Consider the following 22,737-nt stretch of genomic DNA (forward strand, 5'->3'; position numbering starts at 1 on the left):
GGAAACTTTTACGTCAGGAACCAACACGCCATCCTTACATTCCTGAACAGCCCCATATCTTGCCCGATGAGTGTTGGATCTGCGTTCCCAAGCCCACCGAGGGAGCCCGGAATCCAGTTCGCCAAAGCCCCAATAAAGCTCCATGCTGCTACCCTCATCATCAGAGCTAGACGAAGACGTACCCGAAGGAGAGGAAGAAGAGTCATCCTTCTTCCGCTTCGCACGCTTCCGGGATGACCTCCCGCGACGACGCTTTCCCCCTAACGACTTCCTGGCAGGAACCGGGAGACTGTCTTCGATAGAGGACTCCGAGTCGGGATTCCGCCGGGATGGAACTGAAACAGACTGGATAGAGACAACGCGTGAGCTACCAGAACCCGATGCAACGTCGGCTGGGGGCCGAGCCGGCGTACGCCGGCGAGTGGAAACCGCCAATGGGGCACTCCTTTCAGCGGCCCGCCTAGAGAGTCGGCCCGATCTCCGAGGCTGGTTCCGAATTGCCGGTAAGTCAGGGGACTGGGACAATTGAGGGTTCGTAATTAAGCCCCCCGATGAAAAACCCTCTCTCTCGTCTTCACTAGATGACTGCGAAGCTGGAGATGACACCAGTGCTGACGAGGGTGGCCTTCCAGATGTGGAGGGTTGCGAGGAACAACGCTGCAAAACGCCATCCATTTCTGCTGCGAAGCGCGAAAGGGCCGCAGGGTCTCCAGCCATGCTTGCTACCAAAGATTGCACTCTCCCCACTGCTTGACTGGAAGCGGGAGAACGGAGTGCCTGAGAAGGGCCTCTAATAGGCCGTTTTGAGGCAATGGCTGAACCAGAACGAGCAGCAACTTTCTTTGGAGCCATACCTGCTAACAGGAAGAAAGCAGAACACGTTAAAATTCAAAATAGCACCTCAGCTGCCAAACAGTTAACAAAATTGAAGCAGTATAGCCACTGCTGGGCCTACACAACTACTGCCCCGCAGCTTCCTTAATGAACCACAATACAGCCAATGTAACCTAAATGCAGCAAATGTTAGACAAGAAAAAGTCTAGGCCAAGAACAAGAATAATTACAAAGAACGTATATAAGCCACTGACTATCTATCGTATCTATCTATCTATCTATCTATCTATTTATCAGGCTAAATGGGGAGCCCAATGCGAACCAAAATCCACCAGCACGCTGCAGCGCTTAGGCCAACCAGAAGGCCTCAACTATAGCTGGCTATCCTTAACAGCCTGAAAACTAAACAATGACGGTGTAATACTCAAACGGCCAGCAGGGGGAGGGGGAGGCCGGCCACCCCAGTAAAAGCAAAAAGAGGCGCAACGCCACTCAGAGCCACAAGGGGGAGCCCGCGTCACCAAATCGCAAAACCGGGAACATCCACTAGGGGGCCGGCTGGCAGAAGCAATCAGTAGGCCTACTGCCAGTCAACAGTGATTACACGGCAATTCTGCTAGCAGTTAGAAGGCCCAAGCCGCGCCAGCAAATCCCCTGAGTCACTGCAGGCCCCAAGCACGCTGGCGCGACGCCCGAAAGGCCGCCCAAAGCTCCAACGAGGCCTGTAGAGGCCCCAAAAGCGGGCGCCTATACCGCAGCCACGCAATCACGCGAAGCAGGCCCCAGGTCCCTACAAGCCCGCGCGCGCTGGCGCGAGGCCAAGCAGGCCTCGCAATACTCTGCAAGGCCTACAGCAGCCCCCCAAACTAAGGACCCCCGCGCCGCAGCCGCGCAAACGCGCAGACTAGATCCCAGGGCCCCACAACCTCGCGCGAGCCGGCACGAAGCAGGCGAGTCGCCCCCGAGGTCAGGAGACGCCGGAACGACCGGCGTCCCTCCCCCGCAGCCGCGCTATCGCGGGGCGGGCCCCAGGCGAGCGCGGCAACGGCCGAGGTAATTGTATAGGGCCTACACAGCCCGCGATAGCCGCCGAAGTGAAAAACGTTTGCCGCGGTGCGGCGATGGGGGGGGGGAAGGAGGACGAAACTCTCCTGCTGTAACCGCCCTCGCAGCCTCCCTATCGGGCACAAAAAAGGGGGGGAGGGGGGCAAAGGGGCCGGGGAGAGAGCCCCCCCCCCGGACCCACACTCTCAGCTGGGCCTCCTTGACTAATAACAAAACGGGAGAAAACGGATGAAAAGATGGGATAATAGGGAGAGGCAGAGAAGGGGGAAGGCAATAAAAGGAAAAGAATTAAGAGAAGGGAGGAAGGAGGAACGAAGGGCTTAAAACAAACAGCAAGAAATAAAGCAGCGAATAAGAACAGGGTTTGTATACAACCAGCTCAACGAACTGCTCCGTGATCCAGTGCAGAGGCCAAGAGGACGCCCCAGTAGAGGCGACCTGCATTTATAGCCTCTGACCCCTCCTCCCCAATGGCAACATGCAAAATTCCCTGGCAACACAATTAACCCTTTATGGTTTGGCTTTTCCCCCTACAGCAACTAATAGTGTGGCTTGTATGTCCCAACCGCAACACGTGTTCTCATTTCAGGGAGAACACGCTTTATTAGCTATAATACAGAACTAGATTCCAAGGGAAACTGATTAAACTGACCCATCTAGCCCAGCATCCTGTTCTCACAGTAGTCAACCAGATGCCTCTAGGAAACCTGAAAATGAGAGCTGAGTACAAGAGTACTCTTCCCTCCGGCAGTTCCCAGCAACTAGAATTCAGGAATTCCCATAATTTTATCTATTAATTTTCTCTCTGCTTGTGCCCCCTACAGGAGTCCCTCATTGATGGATCTGAGCAAGCCCACACTCTTATGGTCACAAGTTGCTGCTGAAAAATTTCAACTATTAATTAGCTTTAAAACCCTGGTAGAGAACATAAATGATAGACATATATGTGCATTTAACTTTTTAAACCACTTCAGACTTACTCTCTGGCAATTTGAATCAGCAATTTCAGGTTCTTCAGGAAGAACTCCTGAAGGTTTTCTTTTACAAATGTAACCAAGTTCTACTTCACAGAAATAATCTGCCCAGTATCCACCCTGGATGAAGAAACATAAATATTGGTGAAAGATGATTCACTATCTTTTTACTTTCTCATTTTCTTGATGCTTGGTGTCTTCCTTGATATCTACAACCAAAACTAATGAACTATTCTACTGAGAAATACTGTGCTTGTTAATGATAAACAAAACAGGGTTTCAGGTTGCAAGAAATGGTAGCATTCAAACATAAGTGGTCATCTTAATTCGAAAACTTAAGGCTGAGCTGGTCCAGTTCCCACTGATGTAAGATTTTCAAATATAGAAGTTTAGGATTGAATTATTTTGTTTTTTAAAAAGCATTATTTAAAATTCTGCAGTCTTTGTATAGTATGTAAATTCTTTTAGTTTGCAAAATTTGTTCTGCGTTATGGTTTTACTTTGCATAGTTTATTTCGGTTTTTCTATAACTATGATAAAGAGCATTCACTATGAAAGAACTGAAGCATCACTACCAAAGACTTTAAGTCTTACTGAGCCACATGTTTGGCTTCTGAGATTTTAAGAGAAAATTCCCACACAAGCAATGGTGCAACTATGATCAGCTGAAAATGGTTTTTTTAAAAAGGAAGATGAGATTTTCAGGAAAAAGAATTCTGCATGTAGTACCATATTGTACACTATTTCTGTGTTCTAACAGAATGTAAAGGTAAAGGGATCCCTGACCGTTAGGTCCAGTTGCGGACAACTTTGGGGTTGCGGCATTCATCTCACTTTACTGGCCGAGGGAGCCGGCATACAGCTTCCAGATCATGTGGCCAGCATGACTAAGCTGCTTCTGGCAAACCAGAGGAGTGCATGGAAACGCTGCTTAACTTCCTGCCGGAGCGGTACCTATTTATCTACTTGCACTTTGTGCTTTCAAACTGCTGGGTTGGCAGGAGCAGGGACTGAGCAATGGGAGCTCACCCCGTCATGGGGATTCAAACCGCCGACCTTCTGATCAGCAAGCCCTAGGCTCTGTGGTTTAACCCACAGTGCCACCCACGTCCATACACTAATTTCTCAACAGGAGTGAATGGTGTGCTGGGTAGTTTTGCAGAGCTTCTCCTCCTGACACTAGCATTGCCACTTACCTGGCACTATAAATTTAAAGGGGTATCATAAGCAGCATTGGGATGTGGGTGGCACTGTGGATTAAACCACAGAGCCTAGGACTTGCCGATCAGAAGGTCGGCGGTTCGAATCCCTGCGACGGGGTGAGCTCCTGTTGCTCGGTCCCTGCTCCTACCAACCTAGCAGTTCGAAAGCATGTCAAAGTGCAAGTAGATAAATAGGTACCGCTCTGGTGGGAAGGTAAACGGTGTTTCTGTGCACTGCTCTGGTTCTCTGGCCAATAAAGCGAGATGAGTGCCGCAACCCCAGAGTCGGCCACGACTGGACCTAATGGTCAGGGGTCCCTTTACCTTTACCTTTACCTTTACATAAGCGGCATTAAGCAGTATTAAACAGTCATGGCTTCATCTAAAGAACCCTGGGAACTGTAGTTTGCTAAGAGTGCTGAGAGTTGTTAGGAGACCTAACAGAGCTTCAGTTCCCAGAATTGCCTGGGAATTGATTTTTCAACTATTCTAAAAATTGAGGGTTTGGCATTCAGTTTGCCAGACTGACTCTCAATATTTCACCCAAAAAGTCAGTTCAAGACCAATATATCTCTACTGGAAGTTCCATATTTTTACCTCCCCATTCATGATGACACATTCATTCTGGACATCATTTATTTGTGTGGGTTTTCCTTTCTGCCACTTGGTGAATGTCACTTTAGTACCATCACTCCATTCATAATACATCTGAGTCTTCTGGTCATTCAGTCCTATCCATAGAAGATCTGTTGGTTCTAAGAACATAAAGGCACCTAATTAATTTGCTCTCACACTTTAGGTACAAAGAGTCCAGATATTGAACGGGATCCTATCACAAACAGTTCTATGGTACATAGATGTGGAAATAAGATAAAATTCACAACTGTAATTCAAATAGACATGTCAATGTGCAGCTAGCTAAACAGCTTATTGGAGAATGTCAGTCTTCAAATGCAGCACAACAACTGAGGATAATCTAACTGGCCAACCTTGTGCTCTCTGCATGTTTTAAACTATACTTCTCAACATCCCTGACAATTGATTATATTGGCTGGGGTTGATGCGACTGAACCAGGTTGTTGAAAGCGATAATAGTCCATGTCATCTCATGTTTGACCTGTTTATCTTCATGTATTTTTCAACAGGACAGAGACCTCAGTAACATTCCATCTTTGCATGTGTAACAAAAAAGCAACACAAAATACCATCTCTCTTAATCTGACATATATATCAGATACCAGGAGAATCAAATTTCCTAGATGTACTTACGGTAGCCAAGCTGAGATATGACAAAGCTGTATTCTTCAATGTGGTGTATACTTATTAAATCACCACCTTCCTTCCGACAGGATGATAGAGCACTCTTCCATGTCTTGGGGTCTCTGCTAAGGTGGTAACAGTGACCTGCATATGCAACCCAGCCATCTGGACAGCTAATTGACTGAAATCCATCTAAAAAGAAAACAGTCCTTTGTAAGATAGCATGACTAGATGGAGTTTTTTAAAAATAATAATTTATGTGCCATTATGATGTCATTGACTCAATACAGAATTTAGTAGATGCAAATCTGGCAATTGATATTAACAAAAGAGGGTAACCTATCCTCTCATATGATTATATTATTGTCAATAAGTTAACAAACAGTTCTTGTAGTCATATACTGTACATTTTTTGACCTGAGAGAATGTGGGTTTGGTGTACAATGGCAGTCATAGATGGAAATGCTCCTTATCTCCCTTGTTGAAGGCAACCTGCTCAATGCCCCCCACCAGTCCTTATAAATTATCTATTCTCTGTGACAGAATTTGGGATAGAGAGAAGCCTGATCTGTGAACATACTTCAGAGCGCCCCTTTACTGGGGCCACCAGATTTATATTTGCCAACTCCAGGGAGTCCCTCACCCTTGGACAGGGTTGAATTGACCCTAGCTTTGAGACAGGTCACAAGGAAGCCACTAGCATCAGCTGCACTTCGAAGTCCTCTTCAGTGGCACTCAAGGAGGGTTGGTGCATCAATACCACAGGTGGCCAAAGCTCCTGAGGAGGTGGCTTCCAGGAAGGTCACCCTCATTCTCTAACTAGTTCAAAGTTCAGCTGTTCTAAGGTATTTCTTCCTTACATTTAAATCCCACCTTTATTTCATGGAATTCTAGAAAATCTACTACCCAGGTACTGACCATACCTAGACCAGCCTAGTACAGTTTCTGAAGCACATGCATTTAGACCATGCCTGCAGTCTTTATTGATTGATAACCCATTATTAGCTACTGTCAAAATACTCTCAGCCATCTCAAACCAATAAAATGTTTCCCATTACATATGCCACTACAAACAGCAAAACTGTATTACTGTATAAATATGGACAATGTCACCCTCCATAAATCATGATATAATGATATATAGGGAAGCTTCATTCCCAGTTTATCGTCCTACCTGAAGGAATAACAGAAGCATCTAATGAAGAGTTTGCTTTTTTGCAAATGTATCCAAGTTTCTCTTGACACTTATTATTCTCCCATTTGCCAACCTTAGACAGGATCGATCCACATATTTTTTCTGTTTCTGGAGTTGGGCTGCCTTTAAGAAAGAGTGAGACAGGTGATAATTGCCTATGTTAAGCTATGTTAACATTGCAACATTATTTTAATAGTACTAAGCCATTTCCATAAAACACTTTTTAATATATAGTCAGCAATGATAAAGTTTAAATTCACCAGCATAAAAAAATAATAAATTAGCCATTCCCCAGTAACTGCCCTCATCTGTCCTGTCCCACCACTATCAACAGCTTATGGAAAAGCCTCTTTAAAAGTGTGAGAAAAGAGGGTCTGTCTAATTTCTACAGGAATTGAATTCCAAAATTGTGGAGCCACCACCGAAAAAAGCCCTATTACACATGTACTTCAATCTATTGCCATCCATGACTTGTTTGTGGATGGAGGAATTGACCTGGCATGTGTAACAGAAACTTGATTAGATGTGGCAGATGGGCCTGTTTTTGCCACTGCTTGTCTGCCAGGTTTTTCTTACAGCAACCCAAATCATTGGGGGGGGGGATTGTTTCCAGTGATTTTTAGGAAGTCACTGGCTTGCACCAGGTGTCCTACTGGGGAGACCCAGTTTTCTGAGTACATGATCTAGAAGCTGGGCAATAGGATTCCTATTGGTGTACCAACCTCCCTGCTGCACCAAGAATTCCATGCTCAAGCTGCTTCAGGTCATGGTGGATGTTCTCCTTGGAGACACCTTGTCTGGTTGTCCTAGGGGATTTTAACATCCATGCCTTCTACAGAGCTCTTTGAGAATCAAATTGTGTTATTTGTTGGATTGCTGAATTATGTTATGCTGAATTATTGTAACAATTGATTTGCATTTTCATCGCTCTGTTGTCAGCCACTTTGAGCATGTTTATAGGGAATGCAGCATACAAATTTAAATAATAAATCAAAAGGTTCCTATTAAAAAAGAGGTAACTGAGTGGAGAGGAAATGGCAGATGTTCTCAGAATGATGATCCAAGCAGCTATAGCAAAGCATTAGGAAAAATAGCAATACATTATATTTGGTTTATCATTAAACCTGTTTAAATTGATGTATTTTATGTAGTATTAACTCTAGATCTTCTACTGTAAATCCCTTCATGCAATTAGCATATGTGATGGAATTGTTGTCACCTTGTTGGCACATAGATGTTCACTCACCTGGAGCCCAATTTAAATATCTTAAAGGATAGTTGCCCATCCACTGCCATCCACTCTCATCATCTAAACTGTTCAGCCCAATCCACAGGTCAGTAGGCATACAACTTGTTAATCCTATTTAAGGAAAAGAAAATCAATTAGATTGCATTATGAAGCTAGGAAGTTTATATTTATGAAGCTAGGGTCATGGGAGCAAAAACCAAACATGCTCATCCCAACATTACTAGAGTTGTCAGCTTTTTCTACTGGTAGGGCTGCGTATCAATCAGAAATTCTTCAACTGAAGCCTTTCACTCAGCTTATAGATGCAATGCTTCATCAGCTTCAGCCAATGAATTTCTGCTTCTCTTACAGTTGTTAAAGACACAGAGGACCTGCAAAAGATTGGTAACCTGAGATGCAATGAATATTTCATACTGAAATGGTCTGAAAATGACTGAATCTAAATTAATTCTTTGGGTGATGGGAGGGTACATCTAATATTATCATTTTGAAAATGCTATTTCTAGTTGAGACAATATTAATTAACAGAATATCCTAATAAACTGATCACTTCTTTAAATATGCCTTGTTATGTCCTACCTGTCACATACACTTGTTCCTGTAAATCAGTGATGCTCAGTAATTCTGCATTCTGTTGCTGACAACTTTTTCTTGCTTGGTACCATGTTAGAGCTGAGTCAGAATTGATCTGATAGAAGTCCCCAGTCCAGTGGTTTCTGGTCCAGAATAATTCATCATGGTCATCTGTAATCATTGTTAACGAGTGTCAAATCATCAAATCACCAATGGTGAAGAAAATTTAGAAGCTGGATATGCTCAAGTCTTTAATAATCTGGGAACCACTTTCCCAAAGAATACACAAAGCAGAATGGTGAAACACAGAAGTTTATGTGATCAAAAGACAGTATTGCTGGCAGTCCACCATTAACTGATGGCTTCCCCAGTCCCATCTTCAGTGTTAATGCATAAGGTGTGGATATCTGCACATCATAATCTACACATAAATAACTCACTATGTACCCCAGGACTTGGAACCCCATGTGCAATCAGGACTTCCAAGTTCCAGGAAAGTTTCTGTGAGTTGACTTTCTCCCTGTAAACATCCACACCTAATGCATTGAATTGCATTAACCTGTGTGTCTGGTACAAACCCAGGGTACCCCCCCCTTCACAGCTGCCTTGTTTTCTGCCCCCATCTATGTCAGTGAATCACTTTCAAAATACAAGTCTACCCTGCGGGGATGCTGGAAGTGTCATTGCACAATCACACATATACATAACAGAGGCATATATTTAATTATTACCCACTCCAAATTGTACATGCATTTCCTCCATGGACTATTTGACCTAAAGCGGAAACAGCTCACTAATAAAAACAACAGCACACTTTTTCTGTCACCCTTTCTCTGTCCTGTAAAAGGTATAGGTAAAGGGACCCCTGACCATTAGGTCCAGTCGTGGATGACTCTGGGGTTGCAGCGCTCATCTCGCTTTATTGGCCGAGGGAGCCAGCATACAGCTCCTGGGTCATGTGGCCAGCATGACTAAGCCACTTCTGGAGAACTAGAGCAGCGCACGGAAACACCGTTTACCTTCCTGCCAGAGCAGTACCTATTTATCTACTTGCACTTTTGACGTGCTTTCGAACTGCTAGGTTGGCAGGAGCAGGGACCGAGCAACGGGAGCTCACCCCATCACAGGGATTCGAACCGCCGACCTTCTGATCGGCAAGCCCTAGGCGCTGTGGTTTAGACCACAGCGCCACCCACGTCCTTCTCTGTCCTGTACTTGCAAGCAAAAATCACTCAATAATTCCAGCAAAACAATGCAAACAAGGTCAATGCACGGATGAACTGCAAGCCATGCCTTACCCTTCCAAAGGCTCAAACTTCAATATATAAGTGTGTCCTGAAAATTTCAAGTATGTAATTGAAAAATGCACAGGAGCAGAAGACTTTTATGACATTTCCCTCTCTGCTTTGATCTTCTTACCACAGGGGAAGGACTTGCAATTGTAAGCTTTGTACAACATCAAACCCCAGCCTCCGTCAACTGCTCCCAGTTGAACAGCTGATGGTTGTAATGAGACCAAAATCCCAGACAAAATTTGTCTGCATCCTGTATCTAGCAGCTCCCTATCGCTCTCTGCTCTAGATCTTGATTTTGGCGAAAACTGAGCTACTTCCTTATACCTCTCCCTTTCAGCTGTAAGCCTGATCCTGTAGGGGGCCCCTGACATCATTGACATTTCTTTTTGTTCTTATTCACAGGATAACCCCCTCCCTTTTCTGCTTTAGCTGCACAATCTGTAAAGCAGAGGCAATAACAAAAGCTTCCCTTTTTGTATGGGAAACCTTCCTCTAAGCAGCAAATATATGGTGGAATAGTATGGGCTTTTAAAAAAACATTGCTAAGTGCTTACCTTTTATTGGACAATATCCAGTTAAAGAGTCTCTATCCACATCTGCAGTTGTTCCACACCAAAGTTGTCCATGTTCATCACCATCTCTTATGCATTGAGCATACAATTTATTCTGATACTTGAATGGAAATACACAGGGGGCTCCTTGGGCATTGCCCCTTAAGGTATACAGAGCTAAAAGAAAAATGGATAGATGTTATGCTGAAATAATTTTGAACATTTAAAGAAAAGAGGAAGTTGGTATTCATTTCAGAAGCAGTGTCCTCCTAATAGAAAGGGTATGGATGTGGGTGTAAGAGAGACTTTTCATGGCTGTGCACATAATTAGAGAGGCCTTTTCCATTTATTGAGGTCCTGGTGGAAACTGGACTCCCATGACTGCTATCAAGTTTGGGTTGTTTCCTGAAATAATTCGAAATTATGTGATTATTATTATGCCTGTTTTGGCCCCCAAATGCAAGGGATTCACCATGCTTGAAGCAGGACACAACCAGCTATGTCTAAAGAAGTGATCATATAGAAAAAAGGAGAACTTCTCTGAATTTTACCTTCATAGTGCTTAGACCACAAATTTTCTTTCGTTCCATAGATCTTCCAGGTACTCTTGCTGGTGGCTACTTTAGACAGCATAAGACGACTTTTTTGGCCACCCTCGGGATTTAAAAACAAATCTTCCTGATCAAGTACAAGGAGCTTGTCATTTCTGCATTCCCATTTCTGAAGTTCAGTGGTCTTATTACAGGGGGAGAGCATGACTCGGGCCTGGTCTGACTTGGAAGGCACTGCCAGGCATAACTTCACTGCCATGTTCAAAATCTGGTCATTGGAAATCCACTTAAAATGTTGCCCCTCATTGTCTGTATCACAGTAGTCCAGGATGGGGGATTGAGATTTCTTAGCCTGAATACAAAGCTTGAGGTTTTCATTATATATCAGAAAGCTGTCACTATCTGTAAAATTAAGAGGCAAAATAACAGGAACATTGTGGGGAAAGTTTCACATAACTTCAAATATCATCCTAATCATTTTAATTTATTACCTGCCCTTCACTCGGAAGTCTTATGGCAACCACTGACAGAATAATACCAGGATTCATAATAAGAAGCAATAACATGGAAAGATGAGAGAGAGAAATGCCTCTTGTGTTAATTCTGTAGTTAATTTTCACTATCCACTGCTCTGTCTTACTGATTCGTGGGCAATAAGTTTCTACGTTCATATAGCTAAGACACCAATTTTGATGTCTTTTTGCAGATTAGTTTGCAGCTTATTTTACTTTGAATAATGTGTGAATTACCTTAGTGTTCTCAGCATCTATGTTTAAGGAATGCTGTGCTTTTTAAAAGGTGGTTGGTTAAAAAAATCTGTATTATTATTATTTTTTAAAGAAGACATCAGAGCCACTAGGAATATTTTTATTTTACATTTTTTTGTATTATAGTTATAAGTATTATAGTTAATATTATTTTTAACATTTTGAGGACCGAACTAAATGTGGCATATGAGAGTTTGTACTGCATCTTCCCAATGTCTTTTTGTTTTTCTAAAAGCATTGGGGAGAGGGGAGAACAGAGGGGTGTGAGCTAAACCTTTCCTCCAAATCAGTTCCTTGATGCTAATTGCTCTCCCCATTGGTTTTATTTGTAAAGGGAATAATATGCAGACACTTGTTATTAAGCTAGGAACTCATCTCAAGGTAAGATGATGATGATGATGGTGGTGGTGGTGACAAGTCAATATGTACACATGAGAAGTACACTATCCTTGAGTCATTGAAACCGGTATGAACAGTTGGGATAGAAATAGATACAAATAACATAGCTATTTAAGCTAACAGCCTATAATCTATATTATAAAACTCCAGCCACTTCAATAAGTTGTTTCCCTTGTATTCAAGTACAGTTAGGCATCAGGAAGGGAGCGTGTGTTTGTGCTCTGTGCCTGCTTGTGGGCTTCCCACAGGCATCAGGTTGGCTACAGTAAGAACAGAATGCTGGACTAGATGGGTCTTTGGCCTCATCCACCAGGCTTTTTTTACATTCTTATAACAATGTGGTTGTTTCCTTTTGTGAGGAATAAATGCTATTCAGATTTGCTAAAGCACAGGAGGCTGTGACCAGCGGTGTCCTTCTCTCGGAAGGAAGGCTCTTTGATCCTGCAGTATTTTCCATTAGCAAAAAACGGGACATTAGCAAGGAAACACAACATTTCGTCAATTCCCTCTTACTCCTGCAAACCTTACATATTCTCCCAATCTTCTCCAGAGCTGTAGAGGAAATATCATCATTTGGGGGGAGTGGGAAATGGCAAACATTGCCCCTTTCCTGCTCTGTTCTTGGAAGCCTCCACTGGATCAAAGAGTTGATGCAGAGGACATCACTGAGTACAATGCAGATACTTTTTAGTGATGGAAAAAGAAATGTTGAATATTTTTCTTGTTGAAAAGCTATTGTTTACACATTTATTATATTTACAGCTTATTTTTATATTGTGAAGAAAATAAGTAGCAGGATATGACTACTGCATAGGAAAAAAGCAAATTCTTTCTTGTAACCATGTAGTAAATTGCATTTAAAATTATGTTAGCCATTCTTCTACTAAAATTTAAACCTGATTTCAATGTTAAAAGCAAATTAATTGTTTAATTAACACTCCTTGCATCTAACACTTAATGGATTTCCCTTTAAAAGTATCTTCCAGAAGATTATTTAAAGGTAAATCTACAGTATGAAAGATGCCCTTCCACTTACTGTTAATATCATAATGGGAATGGAAGTGATGAAGAGCTTACCTGATACCTGCAAAGCTGGCTGAACGAGGATCAAGATATTTAGGAGCAAAAAGGCAGGCATTGGACACAACCAAACCTTCCACATAGCTCCCTTGAAAATAAGACAAAGTCAGGGATTGCTGCTTTTCAGTAACTTCTTCATCATGAGTCATACAGAATGAAGTTTTCAGTCTTATATATACACACAGTACTACAGACAGAGCATAGCTTCATGGGAAATACCTATTCCAGAATAATAGCTTGGGCCGTATTGATTCTTTCCCCATCACTTAGCCTTGTAAAATCCACCAGTTTAAAATTCAAGATAATAATGCTCAGGGCTAAAAAAAAAAAAAAAAGGAAAAAAAAAGGATGGAAGAGGAGACAGGTGATACAAATTGTTAACCAGTGTTTTTCTTTCTGGGAATACTCAAGGGTACATGGTACTGGCACCTTCCCCCCCCCCCACATGTTAAAAGTGTGGCACTTGGTGTAGCACCAGCACAATTTTTTTCTATAAAAAAAACTCCCAAACACTGTTGTTAGCTATAGTACTGTCAGAGACTTGCCAAGCTCAGAGACAGTCTTCAGCCAGGAGTCTGAGTCCCTTTCCTCATACATGGAACTTTCAGAGTTGATTCACAGAACTGTTCATTTAGTGGCTGGAGCCCAGTTCCAGCAACATCCATGGCTTGCTTTGGAGAATGGGAAAGTAGAAGTAAAGTAAAGTAAAATAGAAGCAACTGTCCAGGGCCCACATGCCGCTGCTGTGTAGAGCATGGATAGGCAAACTAATCAACGTGTTTTTACATGAGTAGAATGTGTCCTTTTATTTAAAATGCATCTCTGGGTTATTTGTGGGGCCTGCCTGGTGTTTTTTACATGAGTAGAATGTGTGCTTTAAAAAAAAATGCATCTCTGGGTTATTTGTGGGGCATAGGAATTCGTTCATTCCCCCCCTCCAAAAAAAAAATAGTCTTGCCCCCCACAAGATCTGAGGGACAGTGGACTGGCCCCCTGCTGAAAACGTTTGCTGACCCCTGGTGTAGAGCAACAAATATTAATTTTCACACACACACCCCGACATGCAGTTTTCTCATATTTCCTCCCCCCCAGGCATTCAAGAAGCATTATTAGTCTTCAAGGGCACATTTTAGGCAGGTAGAAACATCCAAAGAAGGTACAACATAGGCCTGGCATTAAAGGTATATTGCTCCACACACAGGCTCCATTAGCCTACATCCAGCCTGAGGCTTTATTCTCCAGGACAGATTTATTTGCATACCTTTATTTTGCTGTGGCTTGAGAACAAAGAACTCCCTCCAAATGGAGATTTGCAACTGAATAACCCTCCCATGTAATCTAAAGTTAAACACCATGTGAGAGAGCAGCAGACATACCCTCAACAGTTAATTATCAGCCTCTTAGGTATCCGGAGAGCTCTTCTTAGCTGCACTGGAATTTTCCATGCCCCTTTAGCAATACACATACGGAGTCATTTTCCATTTCAAAGTACAATTAAACAATTATACTTAAAAAGGCCAACATTCTTTACCCTCGAGCCTCCAGGTGTTAATAGAATCACCAGGTGTTATTAGACTACCTCTCCCTTCATCTCTGATTATGCTGACTGAGGATAATGGGAGTTATAGACCAAAAACGTCTTGGGGACCCAAGGTTGAAGACAATAAATTTGGGATTTACAATTGAAATGGGAAAAAAAAATCCTATAGTGGTTCTGATCTTTGTGCAGGCCCTAAGAGCTAAACCTGTACTTGGCTCCTATAGTTAGGAAAGGTTCTTCAAACTAGTACAGTGGTGCCCCGCAAGACAAATGCCTCGCAAGACGAAAAACCCGCCAGATGAAAGGGTTTTCCGTTTTGGAGGCGCTTCGCAAAACGAATTTCCCTATGGGCTTGCTTCGCAAGACGAAACGTCTTGCGAGTTTTTCCGACTTTTTCCCCCTTCCCCCCCTTTTTCTAAGCCGCTAAGCCGCTTATCTGCTTATCCGCTAAGCTGATAAGCCGCTAAAAGCCGCTAATAGCGCTAATCCGCTAAGCCGTCAATGGGCTTGCTTCGCAAGACGAAAAAACCGCTAGATGAAGAGAATCGTGGAATGGATTCTTTTCGTCTTGCGAGGCACCACTGTATGCACTTCTGAAATCTATGTAGGATGACTAACTTTTACTATTCATTATTGACTGGCTTTTCTATTCAGCTTTAAGTTCTATTTAAGTCAAATGGACACTGTTTTCAAGAAATGTATTTTGCAACAGGATATTAAGAAACCAGTTTTCAAGTCTTTAAGTGCAGTAAGCTATCATCAGCTAATAAACCATATGTTGTCTGCAGTTGAGCCTAAAGTTCAGGAAGTCTAAAAGTGGAAGTATTTGCATGTAAATTGCTTTAGGTAAAACGTGAAAAGGCACAACAAGAAAATAAGAAAGGATGAAAATGTTACTATTAAATGTATACAGGCTGCAAGCTTAAGCACCCTTCCTTGGTAGTAAACCCTTTTGAGCACAATTGGATTTTCTTTGTAGCAAATTTGCTTAGGATTGGGCTGCCAGAATAAACTTCATTTTTTAAAAAGGTGAATAAATTTAATATTCAACAGTTTCTTTTTTTTTTATATAAATATTTATTAAGATTTTTTTTTTAAATACAAAATGCAAAAATAATAAACAATATAACATGAATCATAACACATTTTCCAGAACTTCTTTGGACTCCCTCACGTCTCCCACTCCCACTTACATCGTTATAAATTTTTCCCAGCAATTTATCATCTTGTTTATATTCTTAGATTTTGTTCAATTAGTTTGATCTATTCTCCACAAATTTTATATTTCCCTCAATCTCACTTATCGTCAATTTCAAATCTAATTCAATGGTAGGCAATTATTTATGATCTAGCATCCTTCTTAGCCTTCAACCAAATTACAATACTTTTGTAGATAAATCTTGAATTTCTTCCAGTCTTCTTCAACCCTCTCTTCTCCCAGGTCTCGGATTCTGCCAGTCATCTCGGCCAGTTGCATATAGTCCATCAGTTGCATCTGCCACTCTTCCAGTGTGGGTAGATCTTGAGTTTTCCAGCTCTTGGCGATGAGTATCCTTGCTGCCGTTGTTGCATACATAAAAAATGTTCGGTCCTTCTTTAACACCTTCTGGCCGACAATGCCCAGAAGGAAGGCCTCTGGTTTCTTAGTGAAGGTATACTTAAATACCTTTTTCAACTCATTATATATCATTTCCCAAAAGGCCTTCACTCTAGGGCAAGTCCACCAGAGGTGAAAGAATGTTCCTTCATGTTCTTTACATTTCCAACATTTATTATCAGACAAATGGTATATTTTGGCAAGTTTAACTGGGGTCATGTACCATCTATATATCATTTTCATTACATTTTCCTTCAGAGCATTACATGCAGTGAAGTTCAGCCCAGTGGTCCACAACCTTTCCCAGTCCTCAAACATGATATTATGCCCAATATCCTGAGCCCACTTTATCATAACCGATTTAACCATTTCGTCTTGTGTATTCCATTTCAGCAGCAAGTTATACATTCTTGATAATACCTTAGTCTTAGGCTCTAACAGTTCTGTTTCCAACTTCGATTTCTCCACCTGGAACCCTAGCTTTTTGTCATTTTTAAAAACTTCTTTAATCTGAGCGTAGTGTAACCAGTCTCGCACTTTATCCTTCATTTTCTCCAAACTCTGCAATTTCCAATTGTCTCCATCTTTTTCTAATATTTCCCAATATTTTGGCCATTTGGCCTCCATATTGGGTCTTTTTCGGGCCTTAGCTTCCAGAGGTGAAAGCCACCTCGGAGTTTTGTTTTCCAGTAAGTCTTTGTATTTTGTCCAGACATTAAAAACTGCTTTCCTGACAATATGGTTCTTGAAGACCTTATTGATCTTAACCTTATCGTACCATAGATATGCATGCCAACCAAAAGCATTGTTAAACCCTTCCAAATCCAATACGTCAGTGTCTTCGAGAAGTAGCCAGTCTTTTAGCCAGCAAAAGGCTGCGGCTTCATAATACAACTTTAAGTCCGGCAGGGCAAAGCCCCCTCTTTCTTTCGCCTCAGTTAGTATCTTAAACTTAATTCTGGGCTTTTTGCCCTGCCAGACAAATCTAGATATATCTCTCTGCCACTTCCGGAAACACTCTGTCTTGTCCACAATCTGCAATGTTTGAAACAAAAACAACAGTTTCAAGCCATTCAACAGCTATTCAGATTATGTGAAAGTGGGGCCTCATTCACAGGGACTGAAAATCACTTCTTATTTATTTTCTTTATTCTTACATTTATATCTTACATTTATATATTATTCTTGCATTTATATCTTACACACACACACACACACACACACACATTTCTTACATTTGTCACCCTCAAGGTGACATACATTGTTCTCCTCTTCCCCATTTTATCCTCACAACAGTCTTGTGAGGTAGGATAGGTTGAGAGACTGTGACTGGTCCAAGGCCACCTAGTGAATTTCATGACTGAGCAGGGATTTCAACTCTGGTTGCCCCTTATTTGAGCTTCAGAGATAAAGAGCAGTGATTTCCAAACTGGGGGCCATGGCCCCATCCAAAGGGTACCATGCCCAACTGCTCATTCATGGAGGGGGAGCACAGAGATTGCCTTAAAATGCTTGCAAAAGCACCCTTTGAAACAACTCCTCCTCCTTTAAACCAGTAGGCAGGGGATGGACTCCCCCCCCCTTGCTGCCCTCTCACTTGCTCTGAAGTCTAAAAGAGAAGGGGAGCACTCCTCCCACTCCCTTTGTTGCCCAGCTCAGACATTGCATATTGGGTAATGGTGTGGATATCACATGACTTGGAATAAATTTATGGGTTTCAGCAGCAGCATCTGGGCCTACCCAACCACCTTGTCTGTCTGTGAACCTCCAGCACAAGGTCCAGAAGATCAAAGAAGCACAAACTGCCCAGCTGCCCAATTTCAGTAACGACAATAAACTAATAATCACCATCATCACAATCATCTATCAAATAATTTTTGAAGAGAAATATAAAATGTATGTGCAATTTATGATGGCATTAAAATGTGTTAATGGTGTATTCATCTGACATCCTCCTCCTAAGGAGGCCAGAGGAACAGAAGTGTACCATAATTTTTCCTTGGCTGCTGATCAGGGAAGTTTATTTGTCTAATTTATAGGCTGGATCTATACTGACCTTTTAAACATTATTAGAACGACATTAGATATATTATTCTAAAACGTCACAGGACGTACTGGTAAATTTAAAATGTTTCTACCTTGTTTAGTTGGTAACAACAGTTTCCCTATTGCTGGTTCATGGTTGCTCTGCAACCATGGTTCCTCTGCAACATTTTAATAACGCATTATTAACATTCTAAGCTAAATGTAATGTGTCCGTTATGTTGTGTAAATCATTCCTTAACCCTTCCTTAATGTTGTAAACCAGGAGGGAAGATCCACCCATAGCCTGTTTGGAATCTGGTCCTTCCCAGCACCTTATACCAACTTTTCTGGGAGTAATTCTACAATCCTAATCCTGATTCAATAGGACTTACGTTTGAGTAAACATGGTTAAGATTGTGTGGTAAACTAGTAGGATTTACTTTTGTAAAAGGCGAAAGATTAATACGATCTGAAGAGAAACCAGAGTATTTACTTTTGAGTGGATATGGATTGTGTTGTTAATATTTGGCATGGAACGAATACTGTTTTTTAAAATAATAATAATAAAATATTATGCAGTGTCCAACTACAAACTATTATATGTGATTTGGCAGGAGAATTTTGGTTAGCAAATTTTGGAATTCAAATGATCAACTTTTGTTGGTACCACTCAAAACTGAATTAGAAATCTTTCTTTTCTGTATAAACATCTACCTTCCCCCTACTAATAGTTTGCCACATGCCACCAAGATTTGGTCAGAGCTAGCATCCATACTGGAGCATATGAATTCTCCAGAGTATTTATACTTTTTTGTGTGGAGATTTTACTGCCCAAACTGGAGCAACTGCAAAGGGTATCTTGCTGCCTTTAGGCTTAGACATGGAAGATATCTGCCTAACTTCACATTGTTCTTTGGACAAGAAATATAATGCACAGGGCCTGAAAGTTTTGGAATTTCTATTCCAACACAACACAACACAACACAACACAACAGGCAGGAGACAGTGAGTCAGGCTGTGCATCCGCAGTGACCAGAGGAAGAAAGACTGCTAGGAGGAACACAGAGAGAAGAAACACCATGGTGTACCTGCAGAAGCAAAACCAGATACCTTCATCTGCCCTCCTGCAATAAAATATGTCTCTCCTGTATCGGTCTCTACAGCCATAGCAGGCACTGTAATGGTTTGAATTTACCTCCAAAGGCACACTCTTCCATTGTCTCCCAAGACAGCCAACAACAAGAACTAAAGGTCAATATACAAACATGGTGGAAGTGCTATTGACTACATTATAGTCTCTCCTTCAGTATTGCCTTTTGTGAACACTTTTGAAGTGTTAGAATGAACAGAAATGGTTTGGTTTCTTTTGAGTGACAATAACAGCTTCATAACACAGAGAGTGGCCCTCTATATAATGGCTGTAAAAAATAACCAGGAGATCGGAATTAGATAAAATTGTGATAAATTGTTGTGATTCAGAGGTTTAATCTGAAATCAAGCCGGATTTGAGTTTCTTGGTGTCTTTGGAACTTTTCCCTCTTAACATCATGAATGTTTGCAAATTGGATTTTTAAAAGGCAAAATAATATTAGAATTGGAGGTGTTAGATGCATAAGGGAAACTGTTTTAATGCTCAGGAATTTGGCAAAAGTCTTTGCAGATTTTTACATTATGAATGGATGTTTTGCATTATTTTATTAATACTATTGCTTAATACAAGTTTGTCATGGCCTTTGGCTAGAACAGTAAATTTATGAACTGAACTATTCAAGTGACTTCTTCATTCCCATGGCTGGAGTGACTGACCAGGATATGACAAGATAATTCAGAAGAATTAATTCAGGAAAAGAGGAAATGCTATATTTGAACATCTCAGCAGTGAGTTCATTGGTGTGTCATAAGCTTCCTCTTTCTCTGCAATTGGGCGGGAGCCCCTCCAAATGCATTATAATTGTGTATAAGTGGGGTGAGTGGGTTGTGTATGTATGCTTTGGCCCTGACACTTTTAGACACTGATTGTTGTTCTAGAAACCCAGACCTTGAGCAAACATGGCTCTCAGGTAAAAATATTTCCTCACCTATGAGGTATAAGACTGTGCTGCATCTCTGTAAAAGACCCACATAGAGTGCATTGCAGATTATCAATATATTATCAATAAACAGGTTATCAGTTTCAGGTTATCAATATGTAGGATACTTTGGCTATTCCTTATTCCATATTCTGGAAAGAAGGCATAAGAGTTAATAAAGTATGTTTGTCTGTGGATGATAATATTTTCCTATGGGCCTGGAAGTGTATGGGGAGCCTTGTTAACTGTTCTGTGTGGTACCTTTTAAGAATAACCAATTCAGGTTGCAATCCGGTATACACGATTTGTTTAATGCAGTGGGGTTTGCTTCTGAGTAAAGTATAGTTATTGTTGTATAAACCCACACAAGCCCATATAATGTTTAGTAGCCTTTTTAAAGGCATGTACTGCCCTAAATAGGCCTATTTGGAAAGGAAACTACATATACAAAATTAGGTACTGAACCAGCAGAGCTGCACATATGGAATTCCTTTTTTAAAAAATAAATAAATATGAGGATTGGATTCCCTGGAAGAGTGGAAGGAGGGCTAGATGCACCCCATACTCTTCCTATAAAACCAGACAAGTGGGATTTTAGCTTTATGCATGGACACTGTACTGATTTAGGGGAAAATATTGTGCAATACCTTGGTTGCCAGAGGATATCAATGACATGGTCCTTAGTTTTTCAAGTCAAGTCACCTTTAATTTATTATTTTTTTATTTCATAAAATGTATACACCTCTTGATTTTTTAAAAACCACAAAGTAGTTTACAAAATGGTAAAACAATAAAATCAAGGAGAAATCCCAACCATACTTAAAAACATACAAAAGTTAAAATACTACAACAGATTAAAATTACCTTAATTTGAATTTATTCTATTTAGAATATGTTTTTTTCTAAATAATAATTATGCATTCAGAGCATGCCACACAATTAATGTGGTGATAGAAAGGAGCTCTGCATATGCATATGGTTACTTCTTGGAAATGAATTAATAATGCAATCCTACCCCTGACAATTCAGAAGTAATTCCTACTGAGCTCAATGAGACTTACTCCCACATTACAGCCTATCTCCCTCTTTATCATCCACAAGCACTTCTGAATCATTGTGAAGAACGATCTCACTGTCACGATAAAGAGAGTTTTCAAAGCTGCCAGTGGTTTGTTGTTTTCTACTTCTTCTTTTGTAGAAAATATAGAGTGCAGTACCCATGCCAATGAGGATGAAGATAACCGGTAGAAGTGCCTTTGCAACTCTGCCATGTGCTGATGCAGGAATATCTTCTTGTTCTGTGAATGGGGAAAGATGTATATATCACACACACACACACACACACACACACACACAAACTCACAAATAGAGAAACACACACACAAATAGACCCCCTTGTATGAAAGGGAGGGATAGCTGGGTGGTGTTTGCAGCTCATAAGCATATTGTGCCAAGAACTTACAGACCAATGAAATGGCCACATGGCTGGAGGGCACGGAGAGGGGATACAGAAGCAGAACAGATGTGGAGTCAGAAACATCTTGTCCCTTCTTAAAGAAAAGGGCTTTGGCAGGCTGTGAAGGAATCCAACGCAGCTGAAAAAAAACTACAAAATGCCAAGGCAATGGTGTATCACCCCCCAGTTATTTTTGTACTACATCTTAAACAGAATACTATTCTGTTCTTTCATGTTCCATCTGAAACACTGTGAAATATTCCATTACACAACCCCCAATTCTCCGCTTCATAGTGGCAGTTCTGTACCAGAAAGGAGAGTCGTCACCCTTTTCCCCCAGTAGAGAGCTATAATGTCTCCACCTTTTCCCAGAAATTTCTCTCTTCAGCTTTGAACCAAAAGTTCTTTTCTCAGAATGTTTGGTGCAAGGCTCCGGATTGCAAGAATGCTTATAATTTTTTCTGAGTTCTTTTCACAAAACAGCCTTACCTGTCTTTTTTGTAGGTGCTTTAGTTGTCTCTTCAATAACTGTAAAACAAAAGATATGCTTATGTTCTCAGAACAGTAAGAAAGTTAGGTATGCAAATCATTATTTTTTATTTAAAAAAAGTAGCATAGATTAGCAACAGAGTGAACCAGACTGAGGAGTGAGAAGAAACTTAAGCAGCATGCCAGCAAGCACATCCTGGTGCCATTCCCATCTAGAACAAAAATGTAGGATTGGTCAACTGACATTTCATAGCTTGTCATAAGAAGATAAGAAGAATCTGCTGGATCAGGCCGATAGCCCGTCTAGTCCAGCATCCTCTTCTCACAGTGGCCAAACAGATGCCTGTGGGAAACCAGGAAGCAGGATTTGAGCACAAAAGCTCTCTCCCCTCCTGTGGTTTCCAGCAACTGAACAGAAGCATTGCTGCCTCCAACTGCAGTGGCAGAGCATAGCCACAGTGGCTAAAGAATACAACAAAAATACAGCTGAAGATTAGAAAAAAGGTTGGCATATCCTCCCCCTACTCTGACTCTGGCTGGTACTGGTGTTATCTTTGATGGAGAAC

General features: G+C 41.4%; 3 protein-coding genes across 5 annotated transcripts in view; 1 reads left to right on the plus strand and 2 right to left on the minus strand.

The window, feature by feature from the left end:
• Positions 1 to 13,121, minus strand: part of LOC307200010 (macrophage mannose receptor 1-like) — a 53,496-nt gene extending 40,375 nt beyond the window's left edge. For all 3 annotated transcript variants that reach the window (XM_079948262.1, XM_079948263.1, XM_079948261.1), the window contains exons 1-9: positions 12,993 to 13,121; positions 10,750 to 11,151; positions 10,202 to 10,375; positions 8,359 to 8,523; positions 7,777 to 7,890; positions 6,510 to 6,653; positions 5,345 to 5,527; positions 4,673 to 4,830; positions 2,880 to 2,993 (exon numbers count right to left, since the gene is read on the minus strand). In XM_079948262.1, the coding sequence (XP_079804388.1) occupies positions 2,880 to 2,993; positions 4,673 to 4,830; positions 5,345 to 5,527; positions 6,510 to 6,653; positions 7,777 to 7,890; positions 8,359 to 8,523; positions 10,202 to 10,375; positions 10,750 to 11,151; positions 12,993 to 13,077 (1,539 nt within the window). In that variant the 5' untranslated portion in view covers positions 13,078 to 13,121. The remainder of the gene's footprint in view (positions 1 to 2,879; positions 2,994 to 4,672; positions 4,831 to 5,344; positions 5,528 to 6,509; positions 6,654 to 7,776; positions 7,891 to 8,358; positions 8,524 to 10,201; positions 10,376 to 10,749; positions 11,152 to 12,992) is intronic.
• Positions 1 to 22,737, plus strand: part of ST8SIA6 (ST8 alpha-N-acetyl-neuraminide alpha-2,8-sialyltransferase 6) — a 473,234-nt gene that overhangs the window by 27,753 nt on the left and 422,744 nt on the right. The gene's annotated exons all lie outside the window — the stretch shown is intronic.
• The window catches only part of LOC307200013 (macrophage mannose receptor 1-like), a 38,478-nt gene continuing 36,651 nt past the window's right edge, over positions 20,911 to 22,737 (minus strand). The window contains exons 29-30 of the mRNA XM_079948267.1: positions 22,172 to 22,210; positions 20,911 to 21,524 (exon numbers count right to left, since the gene is read on the minus strand). Of these exons, the coding sequence (XP_079804393.1) occupies positions 21,295 to 21,524; positions 22,172 to 22,210 (269 nt within the window). The 3' untranslated portion in view covers positions 20,911 to 21,294. The remainder of the gene's footprint in view (positions 21,525 to 22,171; positions 22,211 to 22,737) is intronic.

The sequence above is a fragment of the Podarcis cretensis genome (assembly GCF_951804945.1).
Source record: "Podarcis cretensis genome assembly, chromosome: 12".
NCBI classification, from domain to species: Eukaryota; Metazoa; Chordata; class Lepidosauria; order Squamata; family Lacertidae; genus Podarcis; species Podarcis cretensis.